The 21,789-nt window shown below is 39.5% G+C and overlaps 1 protein-coding gene across 7 annotated transcripts in view; it reads right to left on the bottom strand.

Annotated features, from left to right (window-relative positions):
- Nucleotides 1–701: 701 nt before the first annotated feature.
- LOC133572175 (inositol hexakisphosphate and diphosphoinositol-pentakisphosphate kinase 1-like) overlaps nt 702–21,789 on the bottom strand; it is a 79,113-nt gene continuing 58,025 nt past the window's right edge. For 2 of the 7 annotated variants that reach the window (XM_061924951.2, XM_061924950.2), the window contains exons 27-31: nt 21,106–21,258; nt 13,096–13,158; nt 6,848–6,985; nt 2,138–2,251; nt 702–2,056 (exon numbers count right to left, since the gene is read on the bottom strand). In XM_061924951.2, the coding sequence (XP_061780935.1) occupies nt 1,965–2,056; nt 2,138–2,251; nt 6,848–6,985; nt 13,096–13,158; nt 21,106–21,258 (560 nt within the window). In that variant the 3' untranslated portion in view covers nt 702–1,964. The remainder of the gene's footprint in view (nt 2,057–2,137; nt 2,252–6,847; nt 6,986–13,095; nt 13,159–21,105; nt 21,259–21,789) is intronic. The other 5 variants (XM_061924955.2, XM_061924954.2, XM_061924953.2 and 2 more) reach the window with 4 other exon arrangements.

A 21,789-nucleotide genomic window follows, 5' to 3' on the forward strand; every position in this document is an offset into this window, starting at 1 on the left:
TTAAGCTTCTCAGATGGAATTCTTTCCCATTCTTGCTTGATGTCCAGCTTAAGTTGTTCAACAGTCCGGGGGTCTCCGTTGTGGTATTTTAGGCTTCATAATGCGCCACACATTTTCAATGAGAGACAGGTCAGGACTACAAGCAGGCCAGTCTAGTACCCGCACTCTTTTACTATGAAGCCACGTTGATGTAACACGTGGCTTGGCATTGTCTTGCTGAAATAAGCAGGGGCGTCCATGGTAACATTGCTTGGATGGCAACATACGTTGCTCCAAAACCTGTATGTACCTTTCAGCATTGATGGCGCCTTCACAGATGTGTAAGTTACCCATGTTTTGGGCACTAATACACCCCCATACCATCACAGATGCTGGCTTTTCAACTTTGCGCCTATAACAATCCGGATGGTTCTTTTCCTCTTTGGTCCGGAGGACACGACGTCCACAGTTTCCAAAAACAATTTGAAATGTGGACTTGTCAGACCACAGAACACTTTTCCACTTTGTATCAGTCCATCTTAGATGAGCTCGGGCCCAGCGAAGCCGACGGCGTTTCTGGATGTTGTTGATAAACGGTTTTCGCCTTGCATAGGAGAGTTTTAACTTGCACTTACAGATGTAGTGACCAACTGTAGTTACTGACAGTGGGTTTCTGAAGTGTTCCTGAGCCCATGTGGTGATATCCTTTACATACTGATGTCGCTTGTTGAGGCAGTACAGCCTGAGGGATCGAAGGTCACAGGCTTAGCTGCTTACGTGCAGTGATTTCTCCAGATTCTCTGAACCCTTTGATGATATTATGGACCGTAGATGGTGAAATCCCTAAATTCCTTGCAATAGCTGGTTGAGAAAGGCTTTTCTTAAACTGTTCAACAATTTGCTCATGCATTTGTTGACAAAGTGGTGACCCTCGCCCCATCCTTGTTTGTGAATGACTGAGCATTTCATGGAATCTACTTTTATACCCAATCATGGCACCCACCTGTTCCCGATGTGCCTGTTCACCTGTGGGATGTTCCAAATAAGTGTTTGATGAGCATTCCTCAACTTTATCAGTATTTATTGCCACCTTTCCCAACTTCTTTGTCACGTGTTGCTGGCATCAAATTCTAAAGTTAATGATTATTTGCAAAAAAAAAAGTTTATCAGTTTGAACATCAAATATGTTGTCTTTGTAGCATATTCAACTGAATATGGGTTGAAAATGATTTGCAAATCATTGTATTCTCATTGCAAATGAGAATCAAGTCTAAAGTTAGGTTCTTTATTCCCATTGTCATATTTGGGTACAATCTTAGGTAGAAAATATACTTTCACAAAAAAAAAAAAAAACTTCAGTGTGTTGACAGCTTTATGTCCACATTTCCAGCAGAAATGCAACAATTTTAAACACTTGCTTACATTTTTTCGGCGTCTATTAAATTAAACAAGGAGCTTTCATAAATATTGCGCTAAAACTGCTTACGGCAATCAGTCATACAAATAAATCAGTGCGAGATAAAATACAACTTTTGTTCTGTGTGAGTTTGTTAATGCTGTCCAGCACATAGAGCCCAGAAGAGGTGACATCATTGTTCTATCATGAAAGGTTCCATCAACATTTGGCACAAAGTCACTTGCTGTTGTTTGATTGCAGATGTGTTTGTTTTAACTGGAGTTCATTTAGAGACTCTCACAATAAATAACATGCTCAGTACGCACATGTAAACTGAGTGGTGCTGCCCTGACAAAAAGTAAAAGAAACTCATTCTACCCGTCAACACTTTGAACTGAGACAAGTATTTCAAATGTCTTGTTAGACGAAAATTAACAACTTTTAGAACAGCCCGACACCATTTCAAAATAAAACAGCAGTAGAAGGTGAAGGCACAGCTGGTGTGTCTAGAAAGGTCCAGTGTTTAGTCCAGGCCCGGATGCAGTCTAATGGCTGGAGTGACGTCAAACCGTTTCTCCCTGCGTGGCGTCTACTCGCTGAAGCTGAAGCTGAGGGCCGAGCTCTCGGTCATGGGGGAGGACGGCCCGGCGCTGGACACGGCACTGGAGGGCACGCTGCCATCTTGTCCCCGCAAACACACGCGCAGAGGGAGTTATTTGTTTGTGTTGATGTTGCAAGAGGGAGGAGACATGAGACACTCACGCCACAGAGGTTGGCTCGGCGGGCGCAGAGACGCCTCCGATCCCGAAGAGGACAGCGGCTGCTGGGGACTGTAGAGGGACGTCTGACTCTGGGAGTCGAACAGGCCAGACAGCGCTGGGAGGGAGAGACAACAAGCTGGGACATCGCGTGGCATAGACCATCTTTGACCATTTGACTAGCATTAAGAAGTAGATTTCTCAAACAGAGTGCTCCTGTCACGTAGAAGATCTTTGACTAGCATGTTGCAGTGGATTTTTAAAATAGAGCGTGCCTATCAAATTGAAGATCTTTGATAGTGTTTCAGCAGAAGAAGGCCATGTGCTCCTATAACATAGAGGATCTTTGCATAGGGTTTTTGCAGTCGGTTCTCAAAAAATTGCTTCTGTTAAAGGGGAACATTATCACCAGACCTATGTAAGCGTCAATATATACCTTGATGTTGCAGAAAAAAGACCATATATTTTTTTTAACCGATTTCCGAACTCTAAATGGGTGAATTTTGGCGAATTAAACGCCTTTCTAATATTCGCTCTCAGAGTGATGACGTCACAACGTGACGTCACATCGGGAAGCAATCCGCCATTTTCTCAAACACCGAGTCAAATCAGCTCTGTTATTTTCCGTTTTTTCGACTGTTTTCCGTACCTTGGAGACATCATGCCTCGTCGGTGTGTTGTCGGAGGGTGTAACAACACGAACAGGGACGGATTCAAGTTGCACCAGTGGCCCAAAGATGCGAAAGTGGCAAGAAATTGGACGTTTGTTCCGCACACTTTACCGACGAAAGCTATGCTACGACAGAGATGGCAAGAATGTGTGGATATCCTGCGACACTCAAAGCAGATGCATTTCCAACGATAAAGTCAAAGTAATCTGCCGCCAGACCCCCATTGAATCTGCCGGAGTGTGTGAGCAATTCAGGGACAAAGGACCTCGGTAGCACGGCAAGCAATGGCGGCAGTTTGTTCCCGCAGACGAGCGAGCTAAAACCCTAGCTTCCCTGGCCTGCTGACATCAACTCCAAAACTGGACAGATCAGCTTTCAGGAAAAGAGCGCGGATGAGGGTATGTCTACAGAATATATTAAATTGAAAATTGGGCTGTCTGCACTCTCAAAGTGCATGTTGTTGCCAAATGTATTTCATATGCTGTAATCCTAGTTCATAGTTGTTAGTTTCCTTTAATGCCAAACAAACACATACCAATCGTTGGTTAGAAGGCGATCGCCGAATTCGTCCTCGCTTTCTCCCGTGTCGCTGGCTGTCGTGTCGTTTTCATCGGTTTCGCTTGCATACGGTTCAAACCGATATGGCTCAATAGCTTCAGTTTCTTCTTCAATTTCATTTTCGCTACCTGCCTCCACACTACAACCATCCGTTTCAATACATTCGTAATCTGTTGAATCGCTTAAGCCGCTGAAATCCGAGTCTGAATCCGAGCTAATGTCGCTATAGCTTGCTGTTCTATGCGCCATGTTTGTTTGTGTTGGCTTCACTATGTGACGTCACAGGAAAATGGACGGGTGTATATAACGATGGTTAAAATCAGGCACTTTGAAGCTTTTTTTAGGTAAAATTTTGAAAAAAACTTTGAAAAATATAATAAGCCACTGGGAACTGATTTTTAATGGTTTTAACCATTCTGAAATTGTGATAATGTTCCCCTTTAAATAGATTTTTGACTGGTGTTTTTACAGTACACATTTCACCAAAACAGCGGAGCAATCCAGTCATTAGAGGATCTTTGATTAGCATTTTACAGCAGAATAATAAAAACAAGAGTGCTCCTGTCACATAGAGGATCTTTGACTAACATTTTTGCAGTCCTGTCAAATATAATAGGCTGACCATACGTCATGTCCGCTTTTGCGGGGGTGTCCGGGCGGGGTTTCTTAAATGCCTCTAATGTCCGGCATTTTGAGTTAGGGTTGCGTGTATTTTCAATGTACGTCCAGGGTTAAGTTAAGAAGGGGTTAAACAAAACAAACTGAAGGTGTGCGCACGCAGAAACATTCGTGAGGGAGGGGCAGAGACAGAGAGCGAGAGAGCTAGTGAGTGGAGAGACAGACATGAAAACAAGAAATGCCGAAACGTAAATGCAACTTCACGGATGATTTGCAGAAAAAGTATTTGTGTTTTCGTCCTGGCTATGACACGTGGGAAGCAGAATGCACTGTGTGCAAAGCAGGAAGGTATGTATATGTGGCAAATAAAGGGGCCAAAGATCTACAAGCCCATATCGACACTACAAAGCACAAAACAGCTGTGCAGGGCGAGAGCTCGTCTGCTAAATTAACAGAGTACTTTGTGCGACCTGGAAAAGGAGAAGACATTGTAAACGCAGCAGAGGGTGTTTTAGCATTCCACACAGTTACAGAATATAAGTGTGATTTATTTTGTTATACTGTCAAGCAGTGTTGGCGTTACTGCACTTTTTGTGTCTTTTTAAGCATTGAAATCTGAAAGGACTTTTTTTCTTTTTTTTACCTACCGCCCGGCTTGCTTGTTTTTTTTATTGTCTCAATTATTGCTTTCCACCAGTGTTTTGTTTTGTTTATATTTTCCGGGTCACATTTCCGTCCCCGTTTATTGCGTTTTTATTGGTCGTAAATTTTGATTGGCCGAAAGTTTAGTCAATGACAAACACTTCCTCAGTTTGCACTGGGACAAGTTTAGCGCAAGGTGCTGTCAAAAGAAAGACTTGATGGTAAACACTAAGGTGAGTGTAAAGTCAACCTTTTTAACTTCATCCTGTGCCAAGTTTCCAGTAAATGACTTGTTTTAGTCTTTGTGAGTCCATGGAAACTTCACTTTTATCTCCCGCTGGATCAACATTGTTCCAGGATGGAGACAGGCTAGCTGTTAGCTTCAAGCTAACTAGCACCCGAACAGACTCCTCCACCCCAAAAACTTACTTTTTAAAATGTGTTTTCCATCCATCCATCCATTTTCTACTTCTTTTTTTATTTATTTTTTTAATGAATGAAGTAATGTTTATGACAACCTTTTTCCAAAACACAATATAGAATGTGAGATATAACAGGATAATGCATCCATTTATCATTTGTTTTCAAAACACTTACAAAAAAGTGGGACCCCAAAATTTTACTGTGGTACCCCATTTTTATGACTTGATGAGGTCCCTGGCACCCCATTTTGAAAATTCCTAGCGCCAACACTGCTGTCAACAGAGGAGAAAAATGCTTTATTTAAATAAATATATAATTTATAGAGCAAGTTCGAGTATCATTGGCAAATTTTCGCCTTGGCACGCATATTTTTGGGATTTCAGAATATGGTCACCCTAAAATATAAGATATTTGATAGTGTTTTAGCAGTAGGATCCAAAAAAGGCAAAGTGCTCCTGTCATATAGAGGATCTTTGACTAGCCATTTTGAAGTAGATTTGTAAAACAGCAGAGTGCTCCTTTCAAATAGAAGATTTTTGACTGGTGTTTTTGCAGTACATTTCTAAAAACAGCGAAGTGCTCCTGTCATTAGAGGAACTTAGATTAGTGTTCTACAGTAGAATAATGAAAAACAAGAGTGCTCCTATCATATAGAAGATCTTTAACTAACCATATAGGGTAGATTTCTAAAATAGCAGAGTGCTTCTGTCGTATAGAGGATCTTCAACTAGCCATTTTGAAGTAGATTTGTAAAACAGCAGAGTGCTTCTGTCATATAGCAGATCTTTGATTAGCATGTTGCAGTGGATTTTTAAAAGAGTGCGCCTATCCAATATAAGATCTTTGACCAGTGCTTTTGCAGTAAGTGCTCCAAAGCAAAGTTCTACTGCCAAATATAAGATCTTTGATAGTGTTTTAGCAGTAGAATCCAAAAAAAGCAATGTGCTTCTGCTATATAGAAGATCTTAGACTAGCATTTTGCAGTCGAGTTTTAAAACAGCAGAGTGCTCCTGTCAAATAGAAGATCTTTGACTGGTGTTTTTGCAGTACAATTCTAAAAACAGCTGAGCGTTCCTGCCATTAGAGAATCTTTGCAAATGTCATTTAGCCATTTTGAAAAATATTTCTGAAACAGCAGAGCGCTCCTGTCATATAGAGGATCTTTGACTGGCCATTTTGAAAAATATTTCTAGAACAGCAGAGTTGCTCCTGTAATATAAAGGATCCTTGACTAGCATGTTGCAGTGGATTTTTTTTAAATAGAGTGCGCCTATCAAATACAAGATATTTGATAAAGTAATTCAGCAATCCAATCCAAAAGAAGGCAATGTGCTCCTTTTAAATAGAGGATCTTTGAATCTGTTTTTTTGCAGTATGTCCTCAAAATTGCTCCTGTCAAATAGAAGATCTTGGACTGGTGTTTTTGTAGTACATTTTTAAAACAGCAGAGTGCTCCCGTCATATAGAAGATCTTTGACAAGCGTTTTTGCAGTCTGTACTTTAAAAAAAAAGTGCTTGTGTAAAATAGAAAATCTTTGGTGTTTTTGTAGCACAACTGTAAAAACAGCTTAACGCTCCTGTCATTAGAGGATCTTTGATTAGTATTTTACAGTAATATAATAAAAACCAGAGGTCTTACAGGTTTTTGAATTATGGCCTCAAAAACAGAATTATTTTATAATAATTAATTTGATTCATAAAGCACTTTACATTTAAAAACATACTCAAAGTGCTACAATGGCACACAACGTTAAATGTGATGTATATCATATTGGGTATCTGATCGTATATTTTTGTCCTACCCTTCATGGTCTTGGCGTGGGCCTCGCTGCTGCTCTCGCAGACGGTGTTGAGGAACTGGTCCACCTGCTTGAGCGACAAAGAGTTGTGCAGCGTCTCCAGCGGGTAGATGGAGGGCACCATGGAGCAGCCTTCAAAGCCTGCAAGAAGCAAACAAACGAACAAAAAGAGTAAAGGAGGAACATGAGGTCTGCTTGGTCTACACCGACATGAACCACAGTGGAACCTCTAAAGGCGAACACAATCCGTTCCAAACTCAGATTTAATTGGGTTTAGATACTATTTCCGCCATTATAAAAATAATGAATAATCTGTTCCAGGGGCAAGCTGTGGTTAAACACCGTTTTACGTTTAGAGGTTCCACACATGACGTGCAGTATTAAAGTATTATTATTATTCATGTGTATTACAAGTCAGCCATGGCAAAGTTAATAGTCTTGTTTAATTGCTGGCTTTCATTAGGAAGATCCTCTGATATTAAAGCGAATGTCTTAACCAACATGTCAAAGCAACTGGCTGCTTGACTTCCTCACAGACAGACCCCCTCCAGTGCCATCTCCCTGAGCACCGGCTCCCCCCAGGGCTGCGTCCTGAGTCCGCTGCTGTTCACATTGATGACTCATGACTGCTGCGCCAGGTCCACTACCAACCACATTGTGAAGTATGCGGACGACACGACAGTAGTGGGCCTCATCCGTGACAACAATGACATGGACAACAGGGAGGAGGTGAAACATCTGGTTGACTGGTGCAGAACCAACAACCTGGTCCTGAATGTCAACAAGACCAAGGAGACCATCGTCGACTTCAGGAAGCACCAGTCCAGCCACACTCCACTCTTCATCAACGGCACAGCAGTGGAGATAGTAAGCAGCACCAAGTTCCTGAGGGTGCAGATAACTGACAATATAACCTGGTCCCTACACACCGGAGCTCTTGTAAAAAGAGCTCAGCAGCGCATGCACTTTTTGCGTCGGATGAAAAGAGCACAGCTCCCTCCCCCCATTCTCAGCACATTCTACAGAGGCACTATAGAGAGCCTGCTGACCAACAACATCTCTGTCTGGATTGGCGCCCAATGCCTCAGACTGGAAATCTCTGCAGAGAGTGGTGAGGACGGCGGAAAAGATCATCAGGACTCCTCTTCTTCCTATCCAGGAGATCGCAAAAAGCCGCTGCCTGACCAGGGCTCAGAAAATCTGCAGAGACTCCTCCCACCCTCACTAAGGACTGTTTTCACTGCTGGACTCTAGAAAGAGGTTCTGCAGCCTCCGTAGCAGAATCTCCAGGTTCTGTCACAGCTTCTTCCCTCAGGCCATAAGACTTCTTGAACGCATCATAATAATCCACTCAATTCCCCCCCAAAAACGGATTAACTCTCTGGAATATAAAGACAATATAACATACATCCATAAACGTGGATGCATATGAAAAAGTGCAATATATTTATCTGTAGAGTAATTTATTTATTTATATCTGCACCTTATTGCTCTTGTATCCTGCACTACAACGAGCTAATGCAACAAAATTTCGTTCTTATCTGTACTGTAAAGTTCAAATTTGAATGACAATAAAAGGAAGTCTAAGTCTAAAGCAGGGGTCTCAAACTCAATTTACCTGGGGGCCACTGGATGCAGAAACTGGGTGAGGCTGGGCCGCATGAAAAGATTTCTTAAAAAAATCTAACATTCACTTTTTAATGAATTCACCTTCTTTGAATGGCTATCCCGCCCTAGCAACATACTTGCCAACCCTCCCGATTCTTCCAGGAGACTCCCGGATTTCAGTGCCCCTGTCTACAATCTCGGCAACCATTCCCCCGAATTTGTCCCAACTTTCACCCGGACAATAATATTAAGGGCGTGCCGTGATAGCACTGCCTTTAACGTCTTCTACATCCTGTCGTCGCGTCCGCTTTTTCACCATACAAACAGCGTGCCGGCCCAGTCACATGTTGTATGAGGCTTCTGCAGACACACTTAAGTGACTGCAAGACATACTTGATCAACAGCCATACAGGTCACACGGAGGGTGGCCGTATAAACAACTTTATCACTGTTACAAATATGCGCCACACTGTGAACCCACACCAAACAAGAACGACAAACACATTTCGGGAGAACATCCGCACCGTAAGACAACATAAACACAACAGAACAAATACCCAGAAGACCTTGCAGCCCTAACTCTTCCAGGCTGCAATATACACCCCCGCTACCACCAAGCCCTGCCCCCCTCAACTGATGCACGGAGGGGTGGAGGGGCGCAGGGTTTGGTGGTAGCGCGGGTGTATATTGCAGCCTGGAAGAGTTAGGGCTGCATGGTCTTCTGGGTATTTGTTCTGTTGTGTTTATATTTAGGGGCTGCATGGCGTAGTGGGTAGAGCAACCGTGCCAGAAACCTGAGGGTTGCAGGTTCGCTCCCCGCCTCTTACCATCCAAAAATCGCTGCCGTTGTGTCCTTGGGCGGTACACTTCACCCTTTGCCCCCGAATGATGAATGATAGGTGGTGGTCGGAGGGGCCGGTGGCGCAAATTGCAGCCACGCTTCCGTCAGTCTACCCCAGGGCAGCTGTGGCTATGAAAGTAGCTTACCACCACCAGGTGTGAATGAATGATGGGTTCTACATGTAAAGCGACTTTGGGTACTTAGAAAAGCGCTATATAAATCCCAGGTATTATTATTATTATTATGTTGTCTTACGGTGCGGATGTTCTCCCGAAATGTGTTTTTCATTCTTGTTTAGTGTGGGTTCACAGTGTGGCGCATATTTGTAACAGTGTTAAACTTGTTTATATGGCCACCCTCAGTGTGACCTGTGTGGCTGTTGATTAAGTATGTCTTGCAGTCACTTACAGCTGGCACGCTGCTTGTACAGGTTGTAGAGGGCGCTAAAGGCAGTGACATCACGGCACGCCCTTAATATTGTTGTTAGGGTGAAGACATTCGAGAGAATGGTTGCCCTGAAATTCGGGAGTCTCCCGGAAAAATCGGGAGGGTTGGCAAGTATGACGCGGTCAAACGCCATTCATATAAAACTCGCAAAATAACGTCTCGCGGGCCGCGTGTCTGAGACCCCTGGTCTAAAACATAAAAAAATCACAAGAAAATAAATACACCTTCACCGGACTTCATTAGGTGCACTATAATAAAAGGACTTGTATTAAAAAAAATTATTGGCACAGTCAAGAGGTTTTGACCTAATAAAATGTCGTCGCACCCTTTCATCATCTAAGGCTATCATTCAGAGTAAAACGAGATCAATCAGTAGATAAACGAGAACATCAGAACCTTTCTTGCTGACGCCATACAGTTAACAACCGCCCCCAACAGCGCCCTCCCGCGGCCAGACACGCGTACTACAGACATCCCGCCACACACGCCGTTCAATCAATCAATCAATCAATGTTTACTTGTATAGCCCTAAATCACGAGTGTCTCAAAGGGCTGCACAAGCCACAACGACATCCTCGGCTCAGATCCCACATCAGGGCAAGGAAAAACTCAACCTAATGGGATGACAATGAGAAACCTTGGAGGGGACCGCAGATGTGGGGACCCCCCCTGGGCGACCGGTGCAATGGACGTCGAGTGGATCTAGCATAATATTGTGAGAGTCCAGTCCATAGTGGATCTAACATAATAGTGAGAGTCCAGTCCATAGTGGATCTAACATAATAGTGAGAGTCCAGTCCATAGTGGATCTAACATAATAGTGAGAGTCCAGTCCATAGTGGATCTAACGTAATAGTGAGAGTCCAGTCCATAGTGGATTTAACGTAATAGTGAGAGTCCAGTCCATAGTGGGGCCAGCAGGAGATCATCTTGAGTGGAGACAGGTCAGCAGCACAGAGACGTCACCAACTGATGCACAGATGAGTGGTCCACCCTGGGTCCCGACTTTGGACAGCTACCGCCTCATTTGTGGTCACCAAAACCGAAACAGAGCCCCCCCTCTCAACGAAGGAGAGGGGGGCAGAGTAGAAAAGAAACGGCAGATCAACTGGTCTAAAAGGGGGGTCTATTTAAAGGCTAGAGTATACAAATGAGTTTTAAGATGGGACTTAAATGCTTCTACTTAAATGCTTCTACAGTTACTATGAAGGCCCGGCTGCTGCAGTGTCTTCCTGCTCGCCGCCGCACGACACCGACACCCCGAGGAGGCGAAGGTTGTCGGGGTCGTGGTGCTGGTTGTGGGCTGCCGACACTGAGGGGACGAGAGGCGGAGCGAGAAAAGAGGAAGAGGAGGACCAAGAGTGGAAGGAGTAAGGGGAGCGCAGAGATGGAGCAGGAGAAGACATCGTATAGAACATGGTTATTCAACTGGCGGCCCCGAGGGCCAAAGCGAAAACGTCCTAAACATTTTTTTTACCGTTCCTATAGAGTAAACACATCGGACATTTTAACCTCATTGTAGTGGACACTTGTATTTTGCACAAAGGGCTATTGTTTTCTGAAAAGTGTCAAAGAAATGTCCGCTCCAGGGGACGCTGCTTTACAAAATGGGAATAAAAGAGAAAGGAAGAAGTGGAATAGTTGTTAAAGGTCCCATTGAACAAATGATGGCCAAATGTAGCCACTAACCTCCCAGGAACCAGTGGACATTATTACACTAAATACCAACAGCCACTCCATTTTGCAAAACAGGCTATTTTTTTTTTAATGTTGTAACATTGACAAAAGACATAAGGTTCACTGCAGAGGATGCTGTTATTTTAAAAATAGAAATAAAAGTGAAAGTAGAAGTCCATAGCTGTTTGGCAATGTGGCCCCTGGAACTATTTAGTTGAACATCGCTGCGTACGAAAGTGAAAGGGGGAAGGAGAAGCCACAGGACATGAAGGAGTGGGAGGAGAAAGATAAGTACAGAGGAAGTATAGGAGGATGTTGCAAGAGCAAGAAGAGACAACAAAGGAGGAGGACAACCAGAAGAAGGTGGAAGAAAGGAGGAGAAAGAAAAGAATGAGGATGAAGAGAGGGAGGACCGAGGAGAGAAGGAACAAGAAGGAAGCAACGTAGAAGACGAGATAGTGGAGGACGCAGAGGAGGAGACAGCAAGAGAAATGAAGAGGAGGATCAGAGAGAAACAGCAAGGAAGGAGAAGGATGAGGAGGAAGAGGAGGAAAGGCAAAAGAAGGAGTGTCAGGAAGAAAAGGAAGAGGAGCAGGAGAATGTGTAGGACACGAATGAGCAGGAGACATGGGAGGAGGAAGAGAAGCATGTGGAGGATTGGAGGGGAAGGAGAAGGAGGTGAAGAAGCAAAATGAGGAGAAATGAGAAAGGGAGGAATTGGAAGAGACAATGAGGAAGGACCAGAACTAAAGTTGAGAAGATGAGAGACACAATGAGGAGCAGGGTTTAGAAGCGGTTGAAGGATTAAGATGGAAGAAAAAAGAGGAACAGGGAACAGAAGGAGGAAGAGGATAAAGAGTTTGAGAAGAAGAAGAAGCAGCAGAGGAAGGAGGAAAAAGTAGGAGAAGGAAGAAGGAGGAGGAAGAGGATGAAGTGTTTAAGAAGAAGGAGCAGAGGAAGGAGAAAAAGTAGAATGAGAAGGAGGAGTAGAAGAAGAAGGAAAAAGTGGAGGAACAGGAAGAAAAAGAATTCGGAGGAGTAGAGGAAGAATTAAAAGAAGAAGGAGAAGAAGAAGAAGGAGAAGATAGGGAAAAAGGAGGAGGAGGAGTACAAAGCTGGTAGAGTGGGAGGAGTAAAAGTCTATTAAGTTTGGACTGTGAGGAGGAGGTTGGACTTTTCACTGCAGTTATCTGAAAAACTACAAAGATGGCGGACGTGACAACAAGAAGAAGAACAAGAAGAGATGGTGAAACTCAACCATCTTCACAACTTTGAAAAGGACACAAGAGCTTCATGAAGAGAACAAGATGAGATGACACTCACCACATCTTCATCTTGCTCTGCTGGCGCTACAAAGAACCTCACAGAAGGTTCTAGAAAAACTTGTGAAAAGAAGGAGGCCTGATTGTTTCTCCATTTACAGGCAATCACCCCAAAAAAATTAAAAAAAAGATGGCTGAGGATTTAAGATCACGTGGTGGACACACCTGGTCACATGCTTGGTGAGACAGGTGAGCTCAAACAAAAAGAATGCAGATAAAAAAAGAGGTGATGTTAGAGTTGCAAACAGGAAGTCCAGCTTTTGCCCACATCCCAAAATAAAATGACAACTATCAAAAAAATATCATGCAAGAGCAAAAAGTTTTGGGAAAGGAGCGTTAAAAAAAAGCGGACATACCGTTAGTCGGATGCCTGGCAAACGACACAGAAAATCTCTTTACTGGCGGCATAGACAACAGCTCTGAGGAGATAAGACACGTGACGTGGAGTTACTGCAGGCTCCGCCCCTTTTGGACATGATGCGCGAGAAAGAGAGAGGGAGACACACAGGAAGAAGAAGAACCAGAAAGAGGAGGAGATTGATCAACATGCAGGAGGTCTTTGTCTTGGTGGATGTTTTACACCATGGAGGCGCTAACACAGGACATACAGTAGCTTATCTTAACTAAACTTAGTTAAGCACAAACAAGGCACTACTTCCAGGCACAGTGCAACTACTTCCTGGATCAATTCAGTGATTGATTTACTAAATGTATCTTTTATGGATTGATGTTGCGTCGACCAAGGCCTTGAACTAGCATCGCGGTTATTAATTAGTCTTATTTGGTGAATTATTAATGAGATGTATTATTAGTCTTTTTAATGATTATTAATGAGATATATTATTAGTCTTTTTTGTTGAATTATTAATGAGATATATTAGTCTTTTTTATGGTTATTAATGATATATATTATTTGTCTTTTTTATGGTTATTCATGAGATGTATTGTCTTTTTTGGTGAACTATTAATGATATATATTATTTGTCTTTTTTATGGTTATTAATGAGATATATTGTCTTTTTTGGTGAACTATTAATGATATATATTATTAGTCTTTTTTGGTGAATTATTAATTAGATATAATTAGGGCTGAAACGACGCGTCGACGTAGTCGACGTCATCGGTTACGTAAATACGTCGACGCCGTTTTTGTGCGTCGACGCGTCGCATATTTACGTCACACTACCGTCATGGCAGAGCGCAAAGCAGACGATGCGAGCGAGGGGAAAAAAGCACGCCAAAAGTCGTCAAAAGTGTCGGAGTATTTCAATAAACAGCCTAAGAAGAAACGCTACTTTTACTCCGCTACTTTTATCTACATTCAGCTCGCTACTCGCTAATTTTTATCGATCTGTTAATGCACGCTTTGTTTGTTTTGGTCTGTCAAACAGACCTCCATAGTGCCTGCGTGTCAACAAATACAGTCACTGGTGACGTTCACTCCGTTCCACCAATCAGATGCAGTCACAGGTGACGTTGGACCAATCAAACAGAGCCAGGGGTCACATGACCTGACTTAAACAAGTTGAAAAACGTATTCGGGTGTTACCATTTAGTGGTCAATTGTACGGAATATGTACTGTACTGTGCAATCTACTAATAAAAGTTCCAATCAATCAAAAGTGTGAAGGAAAAAAGACCCTTTTTTTATTTCAACCGTACATCCCGTCAAAAGCCTAAAGACTGACTGCACAGTTCCTGTCTTCACAATAAAAGTGCCGCTCCATCGCGCCTGTGCTTTCAAAATAAGAGTCTCCGAAAGCCAGCGCAAACAAGCTAGCAAGCTACGGAGTTTGCCGCCAATGTATTTCTTGTAAAGTGTATAAAAACGAATACGGAAGCTGGACAAATAAGATGCCAAAAACCAACCACTTTCATGTGGTATTAGACAGAAAGGAGGGACTTTTCTTCTCCTCCATTTGAAAACGTGGACGTTATCAGCACTACTGTCTGATTCCAATCAATGCAAGTCATCAGAATCAGGTAATACACCAACTTATATTCTTGTCTTCATGAAAGAAAGGAATCTATATGTGTTAAACATGCATGTATATTCATTAAAACACCTTTAACATGTAAACAAAAACGGCAAAATAAATAAATAATATACTGTATGTATCAATGTATGTATATATATATATATATATATATATATATATATATATATATATATATATATATATATATATATATATGATATGTGTGTGTATGTTACTCATCAGTTACTCAGTACTTGAGTAGTTTTTTTCACAACATACTTTTTACTTTTACTCAAGTAAATATTTGGGTGACTACTCCTTACTTTTACTTGAGTAATAAATCTCTAAAGTAACAGTACTCTTACTTGAGTACAATTTCTGGCTACTCTACCCACCTCTGCTAATAATGTTGTTGTATGCACACTGTGTCGAGCGGAAATGGCCTATCATAGCAGCACAACGGCTATGAACGAACATTTGAAAAGAAAACACCCGACAGCGTTCTTGACATCACCATCAACTAGTCAATCGTCCGCGTGAGTATACGTTGTCATCATTACACAAAAACATGAATGTGTCATTTGTATCTGCGTTGTAAATTCATAAACTAAAGCACCGTTTCGCTCTGAGAGGCGCGTTTGGCGTGCCTGTTCAGTGTTTAAAAAGACGCGCTCCTCTTTAACGCTACGTTAATTAGTTGTGCAAATACCTTTTACAACATTAACAGTTACATATACTATGTACAAACGAACAATTAACTTTCACTTTAATCATACTATCATTGTTGTGTTATTAAGCAAAATAAGCAATACTTTTACTTTTGTTGAAATTACACTGTTGTTACAGAATATTTCGTTTTGCACTTTTTTGTATTGGATGTTAATCTTTATTTTTGCACATTTTAGCAAATAAGCAATACTTTCACTTTTGTTGAAATGTTTACACTGTTGTTACAGAATATTTCCGTTTTGCACTTTTTTGTATTGGATGTTAATCTTTATTTTTGCACATTTTAAAGCAAAATAAGCAATACTTTTACTTTTGAAATGCTTATACTATTGCAGAATGTTAAGATTTGCACTGGATGTTTACTTTTATATGTGCACATTAAAAAGCAAATAAGCTACTTTTAATTTTGTTAAATGTTAAAAGTTTTAAATGTTTACATTGTTACAGAATATTTTGTCATGTTGTTGTCAATGTTGACTGAGTGGCCATACTTTTTTTTTTGTAAATAAAAGCCATGCCTTTTTAAAAAACTGGCATACATATATTTTTTCATCTTCATTTTAAATAAAAAAAAAAAATCGGTAAAAGGAAAAATAATCTATAGATTAATCGAAAAAAATAATCTATAGATTAACTGATTAATCGAAAAAATAATCTATAGATTAATCGATAGAAAAATAATCGTTAGCTGCAGCCTTAGATATAATATTGGTCTTCTTTGATGGTTATTAATGATATATTAGTATTTTTTATGATTATTAATGATATATATTACTTGTCTTTTTTATGGTTATTAATGAGATATATTATTTGTCTTTTTTATGGTCATTATTGAGATATCTAATTAGTATTTTTTTTTTTTTTTTTGTTAATTATTGGGCTTCACGGTGGAAGAGGGGTTAGTGCATCTGCCTCACAATACGAAGGTCCTGAGTAGTCTTGGGTTCAATCCCGGGCTCGGGATCTTTCTGTGTGGAGTTTGCATGTTCTCCCCGTGATTGCGTGGGTTCCCTCCGGGTACTCCGGCTTCCTCCCACTTCCAAAGACATGCACCTGGGGATAAGTTGATTGGCAACACTAAATTGGCCCTAGTGTGTGGATGTGAGTGTGAATGTTGTCTGTCTATCTGTGTTGGCCCTGCGATAGGCTCCAGCGCCCCCCGCGACCCCAAAGGGAATAAGCGGTAGAAAATGGATGGAAAGATGGTTAATTATTATTAAGATATAGTATTAGTCTTTTTTATGGTTATTTGTGAGATATATTATTATCTTTTTGATGGTTATTAATGAGATGTATAATTTTTTTTTTGGTGAATTATTAATGAGATATTATTAGTCTTTTTTATGGTTATTAATGAGATATATTATTAGTTATTTTTATGGTTATTAATGACTTTTTTTGGTGAATTAATAATGAGATATATAATACGTTTTTATGGTTATTAATGAGATGTACGTATAATTTGTCTTTTTTGCTGGTTCGATATATAAATAGGCTCAGGCACCCCCCGCGACCCCGAAAGGAACAAGCGGTAGAAAATGGATGGATGGATATTATTAGTCTTTTTTGGTGAATCGATATTGAGATATACTATTAGTCTTTTTTGCTGGTTATTAATGAGATATATTGTTAGTCTTTTTGGTGGGTTATTAATGGGATATAGTATTAGTCTTTTTTGCCGGTTATTAATGAGATATATTTTGAATCTTTTTTGTTGGCTTATTAATGAGTGTTTTATTAGTGTGGTTATTAGTTAGACATAGTCCTTTTTGGTGAATTATTAATGGGATATATTATTAGTCTTTTTAGTGAATTATTAATAGGATATATTATTAGTCTTTTTATGGTTATTAATGAGATGTATTAGTATTTTTTGGTGAATTATTAATTGGATATATTATTAGTATTTTTTATGATTATTAATGAGACATATCATTACTCTTTTTTGGTGAATTATTAATGGGATATGTTATTAGTTTTTATGGTTATTAATGAGATATATAATTAGTCTTTTTTGCTGGTTATTAAGGAGATATATTATTAGTCTTTTTTGGTAAATTACTATTGAGATATACCAAAGACATGCACCTGGGAATAGGTTGATTGGCAACACTAAATTGGCCCAAGTGTGTGAATGCGAGTGTGAATGTTGTCTTATCTGTGTTGGCCCTGCGATGAGGTGGCGACCTGTCCAGGGTGTACACCGCCTTCCGCCCGAATGCACCCCCCCGCGACCCCGAAAGGGACAAGCGGTAGAAAATGGATGGATGGACTATTAGTCTTTTTTGCTGGTTATTAATGATATATAGTATTAGTCAATTTGGTGGGTGATTAATTAAATATAGTATTAGTCTTTTTTGCTGGTTATTGTTTTGGTTATTGTTGTCTTATTGAGTTATATTATTAGTCTTGTTATTGTTATTAATTAGACATATTAGTCTTTTTTGGTGAATTATTAATAGGATTTATTATTAGTCTTTTTGGTAAATTATTAATGGGTTATATTTTTAGTCTTTTTATGGTTATTAATTAGATATATTAGTCCTTTTTGATGAATTATTAATGAGATGTATTATTAGTCTTTTTATGATTATTAGTAAGATATATTAGTCTTTTTAGTTGGCTTATTATTTGAGATATATTGTTAGTCTTTTTTGGTGAATTATTAATGATATATATTATTAGTCTTTTTTGTTGGCGTATTAATGAGATATATTATTATACTTTTTTGTTGGCTTATTAATGAGTTATATTATTAGTCTTTTTTTGTTGGCTTATTAATGAGATGTATTAGTCTTTTTTGTTGGCTTATTATTTGAGATATATTAGTTTTTTTGTGAATTATTAATGATATATATTATTAGTCTTTTTTGTTGGCTTATTAATGAGATGTATTATTATACTTTTTGTTGGCTTAATTATGAGATATATTATTAGTCTTTTTTGTTGGCTTATCAATGAGATATATTGTTAGTCTTTTTTGTTGGCTAATTATTTGAGATGTATTATTAGTCTTTTTTGGTGAATTATTAATGAGATATATTATTAGTCTTTTTATGGTTATTAATGAGACATATAGTTAGTATTCTTTGGTGAATTATTAATGAGATATATTATTGGTCTTTTTTATGGTTAATAATTAGATGTATTATTAGTCTTTTTTGGTGAATTATTAGAGATACATTATTAGTCTTTTCTATGGTAATTAATGATATATATTAGTCTTTTTATGGTTATTAATGAGATGTTGTATTAGTCCTTTTGGTGAATTATTAGAGATATAATATTAGTCCTTTCTATGGTTATTAATTATATATATATTAGTAGTTTTTGTTGGCTTACTAAATAGATATATTATTAGTCATTGTCTATGGTTATTAATGAGATATAGTATTAGTCTTTTTGGATGGTTATAAATGAGATATATTATAAGTCTTTTTTACTGGTTATTAATTACATATATCATTAGTCTTTTTTACTGGTTATTAATGACATATCTGTAGTCTTTTTTGCTGGGTATTAATGAGATGTTATATATTTTTTAATGGTTATTATTGAGAAATATCATTAGTCTTTTTTGCTGGTTATTAATGAGATATATTGTTAGTCTTTTTTGGTGAATTATTAATGAGATATAGTATTAGTCTTTTTGGTGAAATATTAATGAGATATAGTATTAGTCTTGTTTGCTGGTTATTAATGAGATATATGAGTTTTTTTATTGTTATTAATGAGGTATATTATTAGTATTTTTGGTAAGTTATTAATGAGATATATTAGTCTTTTTGTTGTCTTATTAATGATATACTGTATATTAATCTTTTTGGTGAATTATTGATCAGATATATTAGTCTTTTTTGATGGTTATTAATTAGATATATCATTAGTCTTTTTCTGGCTATTAATGAGATATATTATTAGTCTTTTTTATGGTCTTTTTTGGTGAATTATTAATGTGATATAGTATTAGTCTTTTTGATGAATTATTATTAGATATATTACTAGTTTTGTATTGTTATTAATGAAATATATTATTAGTCTTTTTGGTGAGTTATTAATGAGATATATTATTAGTCTTTTTGTTGGCTTATTAATGAGATATAGTATTAGTCTTTTTAGTGAATTATTAATGAGATATAGTATAAGTCTTGTTTGCTTGTTACTAATGAGATATATTAGCCTTTTTTTATTGTTATTAATTAAACTCCCACCGCCAAAAACATGCACCTGGGGTTAGGTTGATTGGCAACACTAAATTGGCCCTAGTGTGTAAATGTGAGTGTGAATGTTGTCTGTCTATCTGTGTTGGCCCTGCGATGAGGTGGCAACTTGTCCAGGGTGTACACCGCCTTCCGCCCGAATGCAGCTGAGATAGGCTCCAGCACCCCCCGCGACCCCAAAAGGGACAAGCGGTAGAAAATGGATGGATGGATGGATTAATGAGATGTATTATTAGTCTTTTTTGTGGATTATTAATGAGATATATTATTAGTCTTTTTTGATGGTTATTAATGAGATATATTAGAAGTAATTTTTGATGATTAATGATGTATTATTAGTCTTTTTTGGTGGGTTATTATTAATAAGATATATTATTAGATATTACACTAATTTGCTTAGTCATCTATACCAAAGCTCAAATGTTTTGCTTCGATAGCTTAGCATATAATGGATTGCTTTTTGTTAGGGTTGTTCCCATCAGGGTTTCATGCGCCGATAGCAATCATCCATGACTCAGATCGGCCGATGCCGATCAGATGTATTAACTCTAATTTTTAAAATGTATGTATGGTGAGTGCTATTGACTATGGGCAATATCAACACAATATTTAAACTAATTCCTTATTTTCTTGTATTGCATACAATTGTTTGATAAAAACAAAATCAATAGTACACAATAACTAATCAAAAATAAAAACTACTATCTATTATTTTAAATCATTTGGATTATATACTGATACTACCTACCCATGGTGGTATCCATACGACTAATATATGGACCGATCCGCGCTCCCCTTACGTGTACGACTTACCGTTTACCGTTATATCATCCTCTCTCTCGACTCCTATTAATCTACTTGTTAATTTCACTTTTCTTTACACTTTTTAAACTTTAAGCACTTATTTATTCTGTTGTTTCATGGTAGCTACGTGGCTAGTTTAGCGATTAAAAGGCCTTCTTGTCCGCTAATGCTTGCTCTTACTCTGTTTAGCCTCGCAGCACTTAAATTAGTCCGTGCCCACAATGTTCAGCACTGACAACTTTACCCTGCTAGTCTGTAACGCCCCCTGGTGGTGGTGGGGTGAAAACTGTATGATTGCACTCAAAAGAAGGAGAAAATAATTAGATTATTGAAAAGTAACAATATTGCAATATTGCACAATCAAGGCTTTCCAGACACAAAAACCCGGCCCACTTTAGTGAGGATGATTTTGTAGTTCACTCAACAACATGCACACAAACAAAGACTCATGCGGAATCAGAACACACTGAGCTGATCTGGCGTCGTGTCAGCACCATCACCATGACAACGGCCACATAAATTACTCCACAGGTTGGTTTTTGGGAGAGGGTGTCGGCTCTGATTCCAAAAATGTATGCAAACAGTAGATTTGAAGATTTTTTTTTTTGTCTCTCCCCGAAAACCGTGAACGTACCGAACATGCCAATCTGGCAAGGCAGGCTGCCGGGGGACAGAGGGGGTTTTCGGAGGAGGTGATGGTGGTGCGTGCGTACGTAGTCCCGCAGGTTGGGGGCGCTAGAGGACACCCCAAGCATGGAGGCGCTGAAGAGGCCAGAGCAGAGCGAGCCTGTGTGACATAAGCCGGGTGGGAAGGGAGGGGGCAGGTGCGTGTGTGGGGAGGTGAAGGGTGAGCAATGGTGCATCACACGCACACAAATATACACACACACACACACACACACACACACACACACACACACACACACACACACACACACACACACACACACACACACACGTGGGGCTGTTATTCAAAACAAAATGTTGCTATAAATAACTTGCGCATGCAGACTCCCTGCAAGAGAACCCGTGTTGTGCTTGTTAGTGCAGGCGACACCATGCTCACAGCCAGCGCTCGTGTGTGTGCACGTGTGTGCGCGAGTGAACACGCACCAAGAGAGTGCCCGCGTGCAAAGGCAGGGGGGAAAAAGAAAAACTGAGAAAAGAAAGAAGGAAAAGAAGAAGATGAATGAAGTCCTGTCATTCTCCTGTTTACTAATCTACAGCTCTGGATGACTTTGAAAGTAAGTCGCTGCTATAAAAAGTTTGAGGTCTAGTTGGCCAAGGTCGTCACGCTGACACCTGCTACTCATGTGAC

Source organism: Nerophis lumbriciformis, linkage group LG29 (genome assembly GCF_033978685.3).
Source record: "Nerophis lumbriciformis linkage group LG29, RoL_Nlum_v2.1, whole genome shotgun sequence".
In the NCBI taxonomy this organism is placed as follows: Eukaryota; Metazoa; Chordata; class Actinopteri; order Syngnathiformes; family Syngnathidae; genus Nerophis; species Nerophis lumbriciformis.